Source organism: Narcine bancroftii, chromosome 3 (genome assembly GCF_036971445.1).
Source record: "Narcine bancroftii isolate sNarBan1 chromosome 3, sNarBan1.hap1, whole genome shotgun sequence".
Classification (NCBI taxonomy): Eukaryota; Metazoa; Chordata; class Chondrichthyes; order Torpediniformes; family Narcinidae; genus Narcine; species Narcine bancroftii.
In genome coordinates this window covers 282,864,305-282,884,088 of record NC_091471.1, presented here as the reverse complement: position 1 = coordinate 282,884,088, position 19,784 = coordinate 282,864,305, and the positions used below count along the sequence as shown (strand labels likewise).

The following is a 19,784-nucleotide window of genomic DNA, read 5'->3' as shown; positions in this document are numbered from 1 at the left end:
TCAGTGGCGCAAGCTTGTGGGCTGGAAGGGCCTGCTACCATACTGTATCTCCATTTTAAAAAATTTGGAGAGTTGCAAATGTTGTTCCCCTGTTCAAGAAAGGGAATAGAGATAACCAAGGAAATTATAGACCAGTGAGCCTTCAGTAGTGCGAAAGCTTTTGGAGAACATTCTGAGAGACAGGATTTACAAGCATTCAGGAGTCATGATCCGATTAGGAAGTCAGCATGGCTTTGTCAGGGAAAGGTCATGTCTCTCAAGCCTCATTGAATTCTTTAGGGTGTAACAAACAACATTGATGAAGGTAGAGCGGTGGATACAGTGTATATGGATTTCAGTAAGGCATTTGATAAGGTTCTCTATACAAGGCTCATTGAGAAAGCAAGGAGGCATGGAATCCAAAGAGGACTTACTTTGTGGATATAGAATTAAGGAGGCCTTACTTTGTGGATATAGAATTAGCTTGCCCAGAGAAGGCAGAGGGGTGTTATAGATGGTTTGTATTCTGCATGGAGGACGATGACCAGTGGGGTTCCACAGGGTTCTGTTCTGGGCCCCCTCTTTGAGACTTTTATAAATGACCTGGATGAGGAAGTAAGTTTGCAGATGACCATCAAAGATGGGTGGTGGTGTGGCTAGTCTGGAGGTTACAAAGGGGCACAGAACTGAGCTGAGAAGTGGCAGAAGGAGTTTAATCAAGAATAGTGTGAGTGGTTCATTTCAGCTGATCAAATTTGATGGCAGAATACAATGTTAAATGGAGGACTCAGAGTAGTGTGGATGAACTGAGAGATCTTGGGGTCCATGTCCACAGGACACTCAAAAATGCTGCCAGGTCAATAGGGTTATTAAGAAGAGGCATGGTGTTTTGGTCTTCATTAACCATGGGATCGAATTCAATGCAAGACTTCATTTAGGCCCTACTTGGAATATTGTGTTCAGTTCTGGTCATCTCACTACAGGAAAGACATGGATTCTAAAGAGAGCGTTGCAGAGGAGATTTACAAGGATGTTGCCTGGATTTGGAAAGCAAGCCGTATGAAGATAGCTTGAGTGAACTTGGTCCTTTCTACTTGGAGTGACCTGATAAAGGTGATCAAGATGATGAGCTCAAGACGTGGATGTCCAGCAGCTTTTCCCCAGGGCTGAAATGGATAAAATCAGGGGGTATAGTTTTAAGGGGCTTGGGAGTAAGTACAGGGGTGGGGGTAACACAAGAGATGTTTTCCCACACAGAGAGAAGTGGGTGCTTAGCAATGGTGGTTCAACAGGATCTTTTATGAGACTATTGGATAAATGCATGAAATTAGGAAAAATGGAAGGTTAGGCAGTAGGAGAATTCTCAGAAATTCCTTGAGTGGGTTATTTGGGTCGGCAAAGACCTGTGGGCCGAAGGGTCTGTACTGTGCTGTAGTGTTCTATGCAGTGCGCATTGCTCTGATCTACTTCACAGAACACTCTTTGACGAGTACAATCCTGCTGTCAGCAGAATAGTTCACTGAACATAACCTCACTGGCAATGCAGAAAGGTATTGCCACCATTCTATACCAGACAAACTGGCATTTAGAACTTTAATGCACCCTTCAGAAGAAAAAAAGGGAAAAAAAAACTGGCAGGATTTTGTTCCATTAATTTAGAAGGTGCAAGGTCTAGGTGCTCTTGAGATGGTCCTGACAGCACAAAAGTTTCTCTGGTGATGATACTCCCACAGTGACAACGAGAGAATGGTCATACATTCCCAAGTCATGATACAACTCAAAAGAGAACTAGGTGATGTTTTTATGCCCATGCTCCTCATGGCCTTCAAGGAGGCCAGTGCTATGCAACTGGGAGGAAAAATCCTGTCAGTCATTGCACACTTCAACCTTGGAAGTTGCACATTTTTTTTTCCCAAGCAATCGATGGATGCCAGCTAACCACATTGTTTTATCCTCAACGGAAATGAGGAGGTTGTGAGTTGCACTAAAGCAGCCAAGTGGAGAATACTTCATCCTGCTCTTGACTTGCATTATGTAAATGGTGCAAAGGGTTTGGGTAGCCCTTGTGCATCACGAGGTTGTGGAGGGAAGGGGGAAATAAGACTGATCAAATCATATCCTATGGTCTCAGCTGTTTGATGAACCCAAGACTTTTTAAATATCGCAGAGAGGAATATTTATCAAATGAATTAAACAATTAAAAGTCATTACATTATAAACGCAAGATAAAAATAATAAGTAGAAGGAAGTGCTTAAGATTATGGAAGTATAAAGGAAAATAAATTTATTTAATTCACCGCAATTAACTACAAATGATCTAACCTATAATAGCAATTCTGTTGCAGTCACCAATGGAGATGCCGTTTTTGGTATTGGTGTAACCGGGCACATATTCTTGCAAATCTCTCAGCTCGAGGTGCAAGAGATTTTCTGTATCAGGAGCACCTGATGGTGTACATCAGGTACACGGGAATCTCTGCATGTCATATCCTACGGCTTAGCTGGCTGATGAACCCAAGACTATTTTTAAATATCAGAGAGGAATAGAACTCCCTGGACGAAGGGAGGGAGGAGGTGTAAGAGCCTCCTCCATGTCGGTGAGACCAAGCGCACCCTTGTGGATCGCTTCACTGAGCATCTACACCCCTGTCTCCAAAGAATATCCTGAGCTTCCGATTGCACACCGTTTCAACTCCCCTTCCTATATCAATCTATCTCTCCTGTGTCAGAGCCAGAATCAGAATTTATTGTCATGAGCATGCCACAAAATTCGTTGTTTTGCAACAGCGTTACAGTGCAAATACATTTAAAAATAAATTAGTGCAAAAATAAAGAAAGTGAGGTAGTGTATGTGGTTCATCGTCTATTCAGAAATCTGATGGCTGAGGGGAAGAAGCCGTCCTTGTGCCACTGGATGTTTGTCTTCAGGCTCCTGTAACTCCTTCCCGATGGTAGCAGTGTGAAGGTGGCATGGCCTGGGTTTTGAGGGGTTCTTGAGGACATCATCTCTTGTAGATGTGCTCGATAGAGTGAAGTCTGATGCCCATGATGGCACTGGCCAAGTTCACAACTCTCCATAATATTTTTCCTGTCTTGTGCATTGGCACCTCTATACCAATTATGCAACCACTCAGAATGTTTTCCACAGTACTGCTGTAGAAATTTGCAAGAGTCTTCGGTGACATACCAAATCTCCTCAAACACCTCACGAAGTATAACCACTAGCGAGCCTTCTTTGTGATTGCATCAATATTGAGGCCACAGGACAGATCTTCAGAGATACTGACACCCAGAAACTTGAACTTCTCAACCCTTTTCACTGCCGACCCTTCAACGAGGACTGGTTCATGTTCTCCTGATATCCCTCTCCTGAAGTCCACAATCAGCTCCTTAGTTTTCCTAATGTTGAGTGCAAGGTTGTTGTGATATCGCTCAATTAGCTGATCTATCTCCTTCCTACATGCTTCATTGCCATTTGTGTTTCTGTCCATGACCATGGTGCCATCAGCAAATTTGTGGATGGCATTTGAATTGCACCTGGCTACACAGTCATGGGTGGAGAGTGGGTAGAACAGTGGAATAAGCATGCATCCTTGAGGTTATCAGTGAGGATTCATACTGATGGTAGTAAAGGATCCAATTGTGGGGGATGGGGTGGGGGGTGCAGAGGCTCAGGTTTTGGAGCTTGTCGAGCAGAACTGAAGGTATGATGATGATGTCGATCTGTAGTCAATGAAGTGTCACCTGATTTACGTGTTGCTGTTGTTTAGATGATCCAGGGCTGAGTGGAGAGCCAGAGACGCTGCATCTGCTGTGGACCGATTGTGATTATTGGTGAACTGCAGTGGGTCCAGATCTTTACTTAGGTTCGAGTTAATTCTGGTCACGATCAACTTCTCAATGCATCGCAGTTGGTGCGAGTGCTACTGGGTGATTATAAATGTCCCAGAACTTTATAAATCTCCGGCTAGTCGGTTGGCACAGAATTTCAGTACCCTGCCAGGTATGCCACAGGGCCTGACGCGTTGCAAGGATATTCTGACATCAGACTCAGAGCCAGACAATGTAGGGTCATCAACTTCTGCGGGGATTCTCATAGGTACTGTTGAGTTCTCTTTCTCAAAGCGACCATAAAACCCATTGGGTCATGATGCATCACAGCCATTTATGGTGCTGGGCCTCATGTCATAGAATGTAATGGCCTGCAAGCCCTGTCACAGCACTTGTGCAGTTTCCCTCAGAATTGCCTCTTTGCTGCTGAGACAAACTTCTGCAGGTTGTACCTGGACTTCCTGCGGAGATCTGGCTCACTGGCCTTAAATGCCATTGATCTCGCCTTCATCAGGTTGCGAATTTTTTGATTCGTCCACGACTTCTGGAGGGGGAGCTCCCAGCACGTGCGCGTGGGTACAGACTCATCCATTCAGGTCTTGATGAAGTTGGTGATAACTGTGGCATATTCAATCAAGCATGAGGATGGGACCAGTCCATTGATTCAAAGTCCTGCAGGCACTCCTCTGATCATACTCTTACCGTCATTACTTCCTGAACAGAGACTCCACATAAAGTGGAGGAAAACCAACTCGTATTCCACGTGGGCAGTCTGCAGCTCAATGGGATGAACACCGAATTTTCAAATTTCAGATAATGAGACTCCTTTCTCCTTACATACTGTTTCCACTTCCCTCCTCACCCACTATCTATTCTCATCCCCCTCCTCTTTGGTTCCATCCTCTACCACCACCATCTCCTCAGTGGATTCTCCCTCGCCACTCACTCCCCCACCTCTGCCCAACAGTTCTATCTGGTGTCTAGACCACCATGTTTACCTTTATTCCACAGATTTCAGCACAGGCAGTCTCCTCATCACCCTGTATGACTAGTATTTCTCCACCTGACCCCTCAGCCTTTTCTGCCTCTCTCTCCCCATGACTGCCATCTGTTAATCCATCCCTCTGTACGTCAAACCCCTGTTCTCTTTACACTGCCAATTCATTCCCAGACTTGAAGAAGGGTTCTGGCCCACAACATTGGCCATTCTCGTCCTCAAACAGATTCCACTTAGCGTTAGATTCTAGCGTTGACATAATTTCCAGAGTTACTGCTTGTTCCTTGGGGTAATAAACGTAGCTGGGAAGTATTTCCCTGTGAAGTCCGGGCCATAGAACTTCATCCAGCAGTGCACTTCAGATGGCTTTACAACAACTATTGAGAAAACAAATGTAAAAGTGCTCAAATTCTGAAAAGGCCCAACAAGTGCCGAGACCAACCTGCAGCACATACTATCAGCTCTGAAACATGCACACACTACAATTTAACCATCATTTTCAATCAAACTGCCATCCATTCCCATATCAAGTAAATATTAAACATAACACATTTTGAGCTGCACATGCGGTCATTGTGATGTACAGTACAGAAACAGGCCCTTCTGCCCATCTGATTCATGCCCATTTACACTCATCCCATTGCCCACATTCAAAAAAAGTGATGAAAAACATTGAGGCCATTATCAAGTTTCACAAATGTCAAATTTCAAGATTGCACATTTCTACACCATAAATATAATTTACTACCTCGCGAAACAGTGCTCCATAGAATGTGACTGTATAGAAACAGTCCACGGTTCTCATCGAGATATCTAGGTCCATGAGCAATCGCTTTTGTTCCTGGGTGTTCACAGTTGCTCGAATTCTCTGAAAAACAGAAACAAACATATGTTGCAGATTAAACCTGTTTCATCCCATACCTTCCTCTGATTGTGACAATTCCTAAAGTTCTGCACAAGTGTCTTGTGGCGGCTGACCTGAGCTCAGCTAGGTTAGCACAGGGTGTAGATACCGCGAAACACTATTGGGCTAAGGAGAATCAAAATGTATTACAGCTGCTGAATGCCCTCTAGTGACTTGCAGCTGGAACTGCAATGCATGAAGGATTTGCATTTGAATAGCATCTTTGTATCCTGCAGACCTTGCAGACATTTACAGGTGACCTTTGAAGGGAAGTCACGATGTGGCAACCAAGTTTGAACACGGCCCGCTCTCATAAACATCAGTAACGATCAGATCATCTCCTTCAGTGCAGCTGATTTATGGCTAGATATTAGCTGCTCTCATGTAGCTCTCTTTCAAATAGTAGCTCCCTAAAAAAAAAATGAAGAGGACCGTATAATTTGAAAACACAATAGGCAGATTTTAAGACTGTCTCAAGTTCATGTCCGGAGTGCACTAGACTTGCCCAGAGATTAAAAAGGAAGGAGAATCTCAGCAGCAGATAAAATGAAGGACAGAGTTAGGTAATGTGACAGCAGTAGAAAACGGCCAGCTTTCTAACTGTGTGCACTCGATGTCAGGGTGAACTGTCAGTTTTGAGTATTTCTCCAAAGTGCAGAGAAAAATAGCAAATCTGATGTCTGTTCAACTTGCTAGAAACTGCATTGAAGGACCCGAGTTTCTCAATGTACACGTGTTCAGTTCTTTCAGTCGCAGCAGTAAAAACTCGCTGGGGTGGGGGGGGGGGGGGGAAGAAGGTGACTCCATTTTGGAGAAGAAGTTGACTCCATTTTGAGGTTGGAGATCACAATGATCAGGTTATCCCCTGAAATGTTGACAAGAGAATCCATGAATCATAACCCCACACCCCCACCCCCCAGGGATACTAGGAAAGAATTAAGAACACATAAATGTAAGAAATAGGAGCAGAAGTTGGCCATCTGACCCATCAAGCCTCATCCGCCATTCAATAAGATCACAGCTGATCTGGATCACAGCTGATTTCGCCATGGAGTCAGCTCCACTTTCCTGCCTGTTCTCCTTCAAACTTAATTAGCCTGCTATGCAAAATCTAATTGTCTCAAATATATTTAATGCTTCATTGGGCAAAGAATTCCGCCGATTGACTACTCTCTGGGCAAAGAAATTCCTCCATATCTCCATCCTAAATCTGCTCCCCCAAACCTTGAGGCTACGTTCCTTAATTCTAGACTCATCTACAATGGAAACAATTTTCCTTTTTCTTTCATAATTTTATATTTCTGTAAGATCTTCTCTCATTCTTCTGAATTTCAGCAAGTATATTCCCAGGCAACTCGATCTCTCCTCATAGTCTAATCCTCTTATCTCTGGAATCAACCTGGTGAACCCCCTCTGTACTACTCCAAAACAGGTCTATGCTTTTTCATGTACGAGATCAGAACTGCACATAATAACCTGTACAGTTGCAGAACCTCCCTGTCCTTAAATTCTTACATTCTATTTGCCTTCTTCATGACCTGTTGCACCTGCAAATCAACTTTGTGTGATCCATGCAGAAGCACTCCCAGGTCCCTCTTTAAAACACGCTGCAATCTTTCACTATTTAAATAATAATCTGATCAACAATTGTTCCTTTCTAAGGGGATGACCTCACATTTACTAGTCCCTCATCCATTCTATATCTCCTTGTATCCTCTGTGCAATGTCTTTACCCTCAATTTAATGTCATCAGCAAACTTAAATTCTGTCCCTTTTCCAAATCATTAATGTACATCATGAACAGTTGTGGGTCCAATACTCACCACTGATTACCAAGCAGAGAAACACCCATTACTCCCAAATCTCTGCTATAGATAGGTCTTATTGAAAGCCCTCTAGTAAATTTCTCAATTGCATCCCTGAACCCATGCTGCGTTTGCCTGATGGAACGACTTCTATCCAGATGTCTTACTATTTCTTCTTGAACAATAACTTCAAGCATATTCCTGATCACTGGCCTAAAGTCATCTTTTCTAAACAGGTTTTGTAACATTTCCTATTTTCCAATTCGCCAGGCATTGGAAAAGACCAGAAGACATAGGAGCAAAAGTAAGCTATTTGCCCCATCGAGTCCACTCTGCCATTTCATCGCGAGTTGATCAATTCTCCTAATCAGCCCCATTTCCCTGCCTCCTCCCCATAACCTTTGATACCCTGACTATTCAGATACTTATCAATCTCTGCCTTAAAGACACGAGGAACAACCAAACAGAGGCTGGGATGGTAGCTCTCTGATACAGTGATTAACACACTGTCTGCTTTGCTGTAGAGAAGTTTTTTTTTCCTGGAATTTGATGAAAAACAATAGCCAAACAACAAGGAGCCTCTGATCTGAGTGGAGTTCAAATGACAATTTGAGATTTTAAATGGCAGCAGCACATTTTTAAAAAAAACCAGGGCTAATGAATTAGAGTGGATTCTGTTAATACCGTATACAGGCACTGATTAAGAAGCCTTTGTCAGGAGGGTTGATTATATAGAATACAATTAGCACAGGATTAAGGTCTGCATGGGGAGCAGGAAAGTGGAGAACAGAAAATCTGAGAGGGTGGAGACATTGAAGACTGAGGGCTACTGACCAACTAACTGTAGAGCACCAGAACAGGTGCTTCAGTCAACCATATTCTGCCTTGTCTATTTAAGTGTCCATCCAAATGTCTCTTAAATCTTGTGATTGTATCCAATTCCATCACCTCCACTGCCAGTGCTTTCCTTCAATCACTGTGTGGGCAGAAAAAGAACTTCCCTTCAACTCTTTTTAAACCTCCTCCCTTTCACCTTAAACTTGTGCTTTCTTGTTTTTTTCAACTCCAAATTTTGGGAAAATTAATCTATGCCTTATATATACCTCTTGTACCTTGATTAGGCCACACCTCAACCTCCTTTGCTCCAAGAAAATAAACTCAGTCTATCTAATATTTCCTTGTTATTAAAGCCAACCAATCCAGGCATAATCCTGGTGAATCTCCCCAGTCCAACCGCATCCTTCTCAGAGTGTGATAACCCGAACAGTACCCAATACTCCGTGTAGTGAAACCAGTGTTTAGTAAGGCTGAAGTTCAAGGTCCCTAGTTTTAGATTGTAAATGCTACAGTTTATAATGGCAAGCATGTCATCTACCTTCTTTACCAACCCTTTCTATCCGTGCTGCCACTTTCAGAAAACCATCGACTTGAATCTGCAAGGCCACATTGTACCTCATGACTTTCCAAAAGCATCAACTTGGATTTGACTGGATTAAATTCCATCAGCCAATGCTTCACACAACTTTCCACCTGATCATATCCAACTGTAGCCTGAGGGAGCATTCTTGGCCATCAAGATTATACCTAATTTTTAAGTCATCAGGCACAGTGACAAATCATACCTCAATCACATTGATCACAAATGTAGATCACAAACAACAGAGGTCCCAGCTCCGATTGACCCCTCAGTACGTCACAAGTGACAGACGTCCAATCAGAAAAGAATCCTCTCACCCATCTCCGATCATCAAAGCCAATTTTGGATTTGATTTGTTGGCTCTTTGGATCTCACGTGATTTAATTTTCTGGACTGACCAACCAACCATGCAGCAAAGGTCAAATGCCTTACTGAAGTTCATAAGGATGACATTTACCAACATTTTCATTAATTTTCTTAGTTACCCTCACAAAATACAGGCAGCATTATTGGTGAAGTGCTTAGCACCATACCATTACAGCGCCAATGACCTGGGTTTGAATCTGGCACGGACTGTAACGAGTTTGTACGTTCTCTCTATGACGCCGTGGGTTTCATCCGGTTCCTGTCCACATTCTAAACACGTATGGGGTTAGTAGGTTAATTAGTTACAGGAGTCTCCTGTCCCGCATCGGACTTGTCAGCCACAACCGAGCCTGCAGCTGACATGGACATTACACCTCCATAAATCTTCGTCCGCGAAGCCAAGCCAAAAGAAAAAAAAAGAAAGAAAAAGTTACAGGGGTACACTTAGCTGGCATGAGCTCATGGGCTGGAAGGGCCTCCTACCATGCAATGCAGCATCTTATAGAAATTATGAAAGGCATAGAAATGATCTAAATAAATAAATACATTTAAAAATTTTTTAAGTTTAAACATTCAGCACAGTAACAGGCCATTTCGGTCCACAAGCTCGTGCCACCCAATTAACATACAACCCTCGGTACATTTTGAACAGTGGGAGCATGTTCAAGAAGGAAATGTTTGTGTGTATTTTGATTAATATGGTTCATAGTGGGAAAAATAATTATTTTAAAAAAAAAGAACAGTGGGAGCAAACTGGAGCCCCTGGGGAAAACCCACGCAGAGACAGAGAGAATGTACCAACTCCTTATGGACACCGTGGGATTCAAACCAGCATTGTACTAACCCTGCCACCCAATTTGTAAGACAGGATTTCTCCCTTATAAAGCCATGCTGACTATCTCCAATTTGCCCCTACATTCCAAATCTAAAATCTTCCTTTTAGAATTTTGCTAATAATTTCCCTACCACTAATGCAAGGCTCACTGAATTATAATCTCCTGGCTTACAAGAATATAAGAAATAGGAGCAGGGTCGTCCATCCGGCTCCGTCATTTCATGAGATCATGGCTGATCTGATAATAGGCTCCTCTCCACCTACCTGCCTTTTTCCCAAATCCCTTAGTTATAACCCTATGTGTCAGTAGCCATGTTAGTCTAATAGAAGAAAAGGATGGGAAAACATTACGTCTCTGAATCTTAATTGTGTGAGTGCGTACACAACAGTGGCGACGAGGAACGAAACGAACCCTACATGTGCTCCATGCACCATTGGTGAGAAGGAAATCAACAGAAGGTAGAAAACGACTACCTAACAACCCCAACAAATTCCCGCCAAAAGATCAAGGCGAAAGCACGGCAAGATGGCAGAGGGAAAGTTCGGGGAATTCAACAAAGTTGAAGAAAGTTGGGATAACTACGTAGAATGGTTTAACCACTACTGTGTTGTAAGAGTAAATTTTTCTTCTAAATTCATTTTTTCTAAATTCTTCTCAATTCCAATGTATACGGTCCTGGACAACTCAATCGCTCCTCATAGGCTACCCCTTTACCTCTGGAATCAATTTGGGAGCCTCCTCTGCACCGCTTCCAAAGCCAGGAAGGAGTCCAGAACTACACAGTACTCCAGATTCAGTCTCATCAGTGCATTATACAGTTCTAGTCTAATTTACCTGTTCTTAAATTCAATCCATCTAGTAACAAAGGCCAAGGTTTCATTTGCCTTCTTAATAGCATGCTGCACCTGCAAACCAAGTATTTGCAATTCCTGAACAAGCACTCCCAACTCCTTCTGCATGGCAGCGTACTTTCCATTTAAATAATAATAATCTGATCTTCTATTTTTCCTACCAACATTGTACTCCATTAGCCAGACCCTTGTCCACTCTTCCCGTTACTCATGTAGAAGAAGTGCAATGTTTGCTGATCTCCAGTTTTCTGGCACCTCACCTGTGGCTGAAATCTCCGTCAGGGCCTCATCTCCTTTGCTACCCATATTTAACAAGCTCTTAATTCATTACTGAAACTCTGTCTCTGCTCAGATTGTCCATGTTGCCACAGGTTCAGGTCTGGAAAGATCAAGAGCACGGGCTATCGGTGTTACTCTGCAGGGTCCTATTGCCTGCCATCCCTCCCAATGGACCCTGTGCCACTTGAAATTGTCTGGTCTCTGAGTGTCATCCTTTGTTTCCTATTTATATTAGATATGTAAGTTTGCCTTGTTTAGAGGGAGGGGTTTGATTAACAGGGTTTTTCTTTTTTTGTTTTCTTTCTTTTTAATATTTTGAAATAATAATTTTGATTTGGAAGGATCCACACAATTTATACAATGCATAACCAAGCTTTATTTGAAATATACAATTTTTGTTGTTTTTTCCTATATTCCAGTATATGTATTGGATCTGTGTGATTTTTTAAATTAAACTCAAAGATATTAAAAAGAAATGGTCTTGAGGGCCAATGGTGTTTCCATATCAATATCCAGAGACCCATGCTCGGCAGCCAGACCTTCTGGGTTGTGGGCTCCGGCACAGCAGCAGAATGGGAGTGAGGGAGCCTTGAAAGCCATCTTGCCATGGCATCACACTAGCGTAGGGCTGTGCAGCAGAAGGCCTCACATCAGACCAGCTGGTGGGAACCAGGTATCGGGAACGGGATCCATGAGCAGGGCTCAAAAAGGGCCTCTGTCGCTGACAGCTTTCTGATCACATCGGGAGTTCGGAACCAGGTGCAAAGGAGAGAGACTCGGATGCCTGGAGTGTGGGTTCACCACCTGACCAAACAAGAGATTGAGCTCAGGAGATGGCAGCATCAAAGCTGGTGGTGGGGCCCACGGGCCCTTGGAGTCTTTCAGGGGACTCTTATTTGCTTCTCTTCCTTGCCTTGAATGTGGTGCTTGATTAAGAGTGCCTTTACTGGGCAAGGGGCAGGAAGAGTGTGCATATAAGAGTGGGCGGAAGATGGCAGATGGAGTTTAATACTAATAATTAGGAAGTGTCACATTTTGGTAGGAATAATCAGTAAAGGTCATACATGTTAAATAGTGGACATTGAGGAATGCAGTAAAACAAAGGGATTTAGGAATTCTGGTACATATATCCCTGAAAGTGGAGTCACATGTAGATAGGATGGTGTTTGGTACATTGGACTTAATAAATCAGTATTGAGTCTAGGAGTTGGGATGTCATGTTGAAGTTGTATAAGGCATTGGTAAGGTCAAATTTGGAATATTGTGTATAGTTTTGGTTGCCGACTTATAGGAAGGTTATCAATAAAATAGAGAGTGTAGAAAAGATTGACAAGAATAGTGCCTGGGTTTGAGTTACAGGGAAAGGTTGAACAGGCTAGGGCTTTATTCCCTGGAGCGTAGAAGATTGAAGGGTGATTTGATAGACGTATTTAAAATTATGAGGGGGACAGCTAGAGTAAATGTGGACAGGCTTTTTCCAATGAGAGTGGGGGAGAGTCAAACAAGAGGACATGGATTGAGACTGAAGGGGGAGAGTTTAGGGGAAACATGAGGGGAAATTTCTTCACTCAAGAGGATGGTGGGAGTGTGGCATTAGTTTCCAGACTAAGTGGCAGATGCGGGCTTGATATTTAAGGAAAAGATGGACAAGAGAGGGCTGGTTACAGGTCAGTGAGATTAGAATGGAGAAGGTGTTCGGCATGGACTAGAAGGGCCGAACTGGCCTGCTTCTGTGCTATAATTGTTATATGGTTACATGACATTAAGCAGAATCTTAATGCTTTCTATCTTGTAGTGTTAAACAGAAACAGGAGCCGTGGTGCCCCAAAAATGGGGGTGGCGGATAGCGACAAGGTCTGTAGCAACCCTGTTATTCTTCGTGACCTTTCCAGCAATTATTAAAAAGGTAAACACTCAGAGGTCACTTGTATGGAACTATATAACTGCAATGCAGCAAGGGGAGAGAGCACATTAATGGGAGCACAACAGAAGCTCCTTTCAACATCCTGGTGAATACATGGATTTAATGACAGATTGACATGTCATTTTAATAAACCCGAAGAAGAGAAGGAATTACCGCTGCAACATGACAAGTCGCCAACTTATTTCTGGGAATTAGAAATGCAACATTTGTAATGAATCAGTGCACAATCCCATAGCATGTATATTGGCCAATGAGGAAGTTACTACTTCTGCCAATTTTTGTTATAACACTCCACACTAATAATTTTAAGTACTTTTACTTGTGCCTCTCTGCCTGTGCCGTGTTGTAACTGGAGTGTACTGATGGATCTCTTAACATCTTGAGCAGGGCGAGGGGCAAGAGGAAGGGTAAAGATTCTCCATTGCGAGGTCTTCATCGATCTCCAGGGTCACTGCTGGAAATCATGCCCCACAATTACCCAGCTCTACACCATCTGCAGAGATGGTATACATCTTTTCTCAAGTAAGGAGTCCTGATCTGCATGCACTGTACACCAGGTGTGGCCTCATCAGTGTCCTGTACAGTTGCAACAGAACCTCATTGCTCTCAAATTCAATCTCTCTAATTGTTTCCTGTTGCCCTGCCACAAATTCCTTTCAAAAACAAAAACTGTGTCATGTAACAGGAATGCTCCTCTCGTGATCTGCGGTCTGTCAAAACAAAGTGTGGCAATTTCCAGGACTTGCTGTGCTACATTGAATCTGCGATGCCAAACTGCAAAGGCCCAGAAAAAAAAATAGAAAATCCATATTCACAAAATACATATTGATTCTTGCAGCACAGAAAAAGGGCACTCCACTCATTGTCAGCCGTGCTAGCACTTCGGAAGAGATCGTTAATTTTTCCATATGTGTGCTTTTTTCCATTGTAACCCTGAGAACTTTGATTCAAGTCGACTTCCAAGTCTCCTGCAAAAGTTACTGCACATGAAAGGTTGTTGGAAGCTAGTTGTGTGCCCTCCAGATTACACAGAAATTGAATCAGATAATATTGTGTTCTGTTTGTCTCAAGATGCATTTTAAATGCGTGATAAAATGCAAATGGAGAAATTAATACAAAAAGCTATCTACCAGGTGAAGTGGAGATTCGTGACGGGAACAGAAAAAAGAAAGAGTATCTGACAATAGTGGTAGGCCCAAATTACATATCCTGCTACAAAACCAAATCTGGAGCAGTAGGAGACAGCAAATCTTTCCTCCCAGATTAACTTAATGCCTTCTGAGCCCAATTTGACCAAGGAAGAATCACTGGCATCCCCATGTTCCCTGATGACCAGGTATCAGAGGATGATGTGCAGGCTCCCTCCCTTCAGCAGAGTGAATCCAAGGAAAGCATCCAGTCTGGACGGAGCACCCGGCAGAGTACTGAAAACCTGTGCTAACCGAGATCTTCAACATCTCACTCTGGTGGGGCACAGTATCCACCTGTTTCGCACAGGCATTGATTGTACCGGTGCCCAAGAGTGTGGTAATCTGCCTATCAAGCAGTGGCACTCACATCCACAGTGAAGTGTTTTGAGAGGCTGGTGTTGAAGCATATCAGCTCCTGTCTGGGCAGTGACAAGAATCCATTCCAATTTGCCTACCACAACAGGTCTATGGCAGATGAAATCTCACTAGCTCTACACACAGCCCTGGAACATCTAAACAACAAAGATGTATAGATCACAATGTTCTATATCAACTACAGTTTGGCATTCAACACCATCATCCTCTCACAACTGAGAGCAAACTCCACAATCTGGGACTCAACACTCCACTGTGAATTTCCTCACCTCTAGACCACTATCACAACTTCTCCACAATTGTCATCAGTACCGGAGCCCCCAGGGCTGCATTCTTAGCCCTCTACTTCACTCACTTTCACCTATGACTTTGATATGGGGCGAAGGCAGGTAGGTGGAATTAGGTCATGAATTAGATCAGCCATGATCTTATTGAATGGCGGAGCAGCTTGATGGGCCATTTTTGGCCTACTCCTGTTCCTACTTCCTATGTTCATAGGCTCAGTAACTACAAATTTACTGACAATACCATGGTAATGGGCCGTAGAAAAAAAAAGATGACAAGTTAGCGTGCTGCAAAAGGAAAACTGAAAACTTGGCTGAATGGTGCACTAACAACAACTTGGCACTCAATGCCACCAAATCCAAGGAGCCGATTGTGGACTTTCAGAGGGGAAATCCAGAGAAGTATATATCATCCAGTAATCATTGAGGAATCAGAGGTGGAGAGGGTGAACAAATTTAGATTCCAGGGAGACACCATCTCTGGACCCAACACACCAATTTTCTTCAGTCTGAAGAAAACACGTCAGTGCCTCTACTTGCTCAGGAGTTAGGGGAGGTTCAGTAAAACATTGAAATCTTGGCAAACTTTCACGTATGTGTAGTGGAAAAGGTGTTGAATGGCTGAATCATAGGGAGGTATAGGGACACCAAAGATTCTGAGCTAAAAAGCCCTGCAAAGTTAATGGGCACACCCCAATACATCTAAGGCAAACTCTCTCCATCAGTGAGAAAATTTACATGGAACGCTGCCGTCAGAAAGCAGCAGCAATCATTGAGGATCCACACCACTCAGGACACACTCTGTTCTCGCTGCTACCATCAGGAAACCGACATAGGTGCCACAAAACTTGTACCACCAGATTCAGGAACAGGTGCTATCCCTCCACCATCAGATTCTTAAACAGCAAATTCAGACTCATTTAAGGACCATTATTATTGAGTATTTATTTTCTGTATTGCAGCATCAGTTTGTTTACATTTCTCTCTTTTGTCCACATATCTTGAGGACACGACCGATAAGTTGAAATTCTGCCTAGCCCGCAAGAATAAAAGAATCTCAGGGTTGTATGTGATGTCATGTATGTACTGACAATCAATCTGAACTTGGACTTTGAAGGTGGACAAAACTTTTTGCAATGTTTTCCTGCTGCTTTTACTTCAACGGGATCTCAGGAACTTCACTGGAATTCTTCACCATCTGGTGCCCTGCCCCAATTCTCTTACTTTCCATCATCCCTTATGTTTTGCACAGCTACTGCATTCCAGGAAATTACTCTCAATTTCCCAGAACACAGACTGTGTAAAAATATCAGAATGGGAATGAGCCTTATTCCTGTTCTGATCTTTTACCTCCTCGACCCCTAGTAAAATTTCCCAGAACCCCAGCAGTCTAAAGTTAACTGAAGAATAGCAAGTCCCACCTCTTCAATTACTGCACTTCCGTTATGCTGTCTAACCTCTTGTAAGGAAATGTAGATTTTTAGCTTTGGTCGTTCACGTGTGAACGATGTCGTGCATTCTTCAGACTGTAAAATCACGCAAATTCTATCCAAAAAAATACCTGATTCCTTTCCTCCAGCTGCCCATCAGGGCCATCTTCCCCAGCCCACTGCCCTCTACCACTCTCCCTCTACCACTGATCAACTCCTTTCCCCCTCCCACCTGTATCCACCTATCATCCATGATATGTATCAAGTGGACCTGATGGAGTAAAGCTACTCTGTTGGCGTGGACAAAAAATTACTTGTAAAGTGCTTAATGAAAGCAATAATCAACAAAATGTTTCAAAAGGTTTGCTTCCAGAAAAAAAATTTGACTGAACACAAAGATAATTTCAGATTTACTGTATCACGTAGGAAGTTGGAGAAACACTGAATGAATGTTTATTGAATTTGAATGTTTAATCACATCCAAGATGCTGACACATTGCGTTAGTTCAACGGACCTAAAAATGTTTTGCTACTGATTTTCATTTGTACTCAGCATCTGATGCCTCTCACGTCAGCGTCAAACAATATTGGCCAGCATTCATAGATTCCAGTTGCCCTGATACCTCCTTACCATGGTTGCACAGTTCAGGTAATACCTTTCACCATGTTCGGCACTGACTGCACCAAGATCAGCAGGGAAGGAGTCCAAGTGCAAATGCAGAAAATCAATTTTCAATGACATATTGTACTTCATGGCTTTGTAAGCTAGAAGTAGTTTTGAAATAGAACAGGAAAGCACAAAACTAGGTTATATCTAAAAAATGGTATGTGATAGAAAAACTTTTAAGGTGATTTTTCTGATCAACAGCCCAAAATCCATTAAATACCACCAAGTGTTCAGGAGTTAGTGGGCAATGCTGGTGCCCTGCGCAGTGTATCACTCTCATCCTTGTTTGCTGCAAGCATGCTGCAACCACTAGATGGCACCCTGCATTGAACCTGAACCAAGGCAACTTAAAATGTAATGCTCATAAAATACAGCAGCACATCTTCAACTGTATCGCTATGCCAGGAAAGAGTTCACGATACCTGGAAAGAGCAATAAAAGAAGGAACGGTGATCAAATGTGCACAGGTAGCAGAGCTGCTGCCCCTCACATCTCCAGCCACCCAGCACTAAATCCTAACCTCTATATGGAGTTTGCACACTCTCCCCATGACCCTTGTGGGCTTCCTCCTGCTTCTCCAGTTTCCTCCCACATTGCAAAGTTGTGCAGGTTGGTCCATTAATTGGTCATCAAGTTGCCTCTTGGGCAGCGGTGGGAATTGTTGGAAACGCATGAGTAACAAGAAGTGGAGGGACTAGGCATTGATGGTAAGGAAGTGGAGAGAGACAGAATCCTCAAGTTAGGGATCGTCAGTGTGGCTGTGCGTCACGTCTGCTGAGATAAAGATCATGTTTTTTGGAAAATATTGAGCCCATATTGAGAAAAGTTTGGTTTGCACATGATTGATTCTCTGAAGACCTCACTTCTTGGTAGTCTCCAATAGACTTTATTGTATAAGTGTCTTATTTTCTTGGCATTCTCCAGTTTTTCTTTTTTATCTTTCTTTAGGGGTGTGTTGAGGAGAATGGGAAGATATATATTACATGTATAACTTCTTTTGAATACAATTTAGAATTGAAATGTAATTATTATTGTGGTTTAAAAATTTATAAATCAAGTATTAAAAAGTGTTTTACAAAAAAGTTATCAGGAATATTGGTGAAGAAAAGGCAGAGGATGTCATCTACATGGACATTAGTCCACTTGGTGGTATTTAATGGATTTTGGGCTGTTGATCAGAAAAATCACCTTAAAAGTTTTTCTATCACATACCATTTTTTAGATATAACCTATTTTTGTGCTTTCCTGTTCTATTTCAAAACTACTTCTAGCTTACAAAGCCATGAAGTACAATATGTCATTGAAAATTGATTTTGACAAAAGCCTGCAATGGGATGTTGGTCAAGAAGGTTCAGTCACTTGGCATTCAGGAAGAGATAGCCAATTGGATTAAGCCATGGTTTTGTGGAGAAGCCAAGCCACAGAGTTGTAGAGGATGATTGTCTGTGACTGGAGTTTGTGACTAGTGGTGCACCTGCATCCATTGTTGTTTGTCATCCATATCAACAATCTGGATGATAATGTGGCAAATTGGATCAGCAAATTTGCAGATGGCACAAAGATTGGAGGCGTTCTTGTCAGCGAGGAAGGCTTTCAAAGCTTTCAGCGGGATTTGGACCAGCTGGAAAACTGGGCTGCAAATTGGCAGATAAAAATGTGGATAAGGGTGAGGTGTTGCACTTTGGGAGGACAAACCAGGATAAGACTTGAATCGGAAAAAGATACACAGTTCATTGAAAGTGGAGTCACAGCTCAATAGGATAATAAAGAGAGTATTTGGCACATTTAAAAATATTACATTTCTGAGTTGCAATATTATGTTGAAATTGTACAAGACACTGGTGAGGCTAAATTTGGAGTATTGTGTGCAGTTTTGATCACCTCTCCACAGGAAAGATATCAATAAAAATGCAAGTTAACAAGGATGTTGCTGGAACTTGAGGAGTCAAGTTTTAGGGAGATGTTGAATTAGTTAGAAATTTATTCCCTGGAGTATCATCAAATGGGGGAAGATTTAATAGAGGAATACAAAATTATGAGGGCTACAGATAGTCGAGGCAAACAATCAATTTCCTGAAGGTAAGGTGAGTCATGAGCGGTAAAGAGTGAAAAATGAAATATTTGTTAGCTCAAAGTTCAGATGTATTGTAAGAGTACATACATACATTTTTTTTTCCCTAGAATGGCCATTTATTGGTCATGCAAAAATATGTACTCAAGAAAAAAACACGTAGATGAAAGAAAGAAATGTAAACAAAGAAATATAAATTAATAGTGTAATAAAGAAAATAAATATTGAATAATAAATTCAATACATCACCAAAGACTCATGAAAACTACTACAGGTATTCCATAGAAAGCATTCTGGCTGGTTGCATCACTGAGGTGCCAACATTCAGGACAAGAAAATAACTCCAGAGGGTTGTTAACTCAGCCTGCGATATCACAGGCACCAGACTTCACTCCATCAAGGACATCCACAAGAGGGGGTGTCTTAAGAAGGCAGCCGCTACCCTCAAGGACTTCCAGCACCCGGGCCATGCCCTCTTCACTCTGTTACCATCAGGAAAAAGGTACAGGAGCCTAAAGTCAAGCACTCAACAGCACAAGAACAGCTTCTTCCCCGCTGTCATCAGAATCCTGAATGAT

At 42.5% G+C, this 19,784-nt stretch overlaps 1 protein-coding gene across 6 annotated transcripts in view; it reads right to left on the bottom strand.

Annotated features, from left to right (window-relative positions):
- The window catches only part of LOC138758860 (dual specificity mitogen-activated protein kinase kinase 3), a 175,184-nt gene that overhangs the window by 25,845 nt on the left and 129,555 nt on the right, over positions 1-19,784 (bottom strand). For all 6 annotated transcript variants that reach the window (XM_069928359.1, XM_069928363.1, XM_069928360.1 and 3 more), the window contains one exon: positions 5,556-5,675. In XM_069928359.1, coding sequence (XP_069784460.1) covers positions 5,556-5,675 — 120 coding nt within the window. The remainder of the gene's footprint in view (positions 1-5,555; positions 5,676-19,784) is intronic.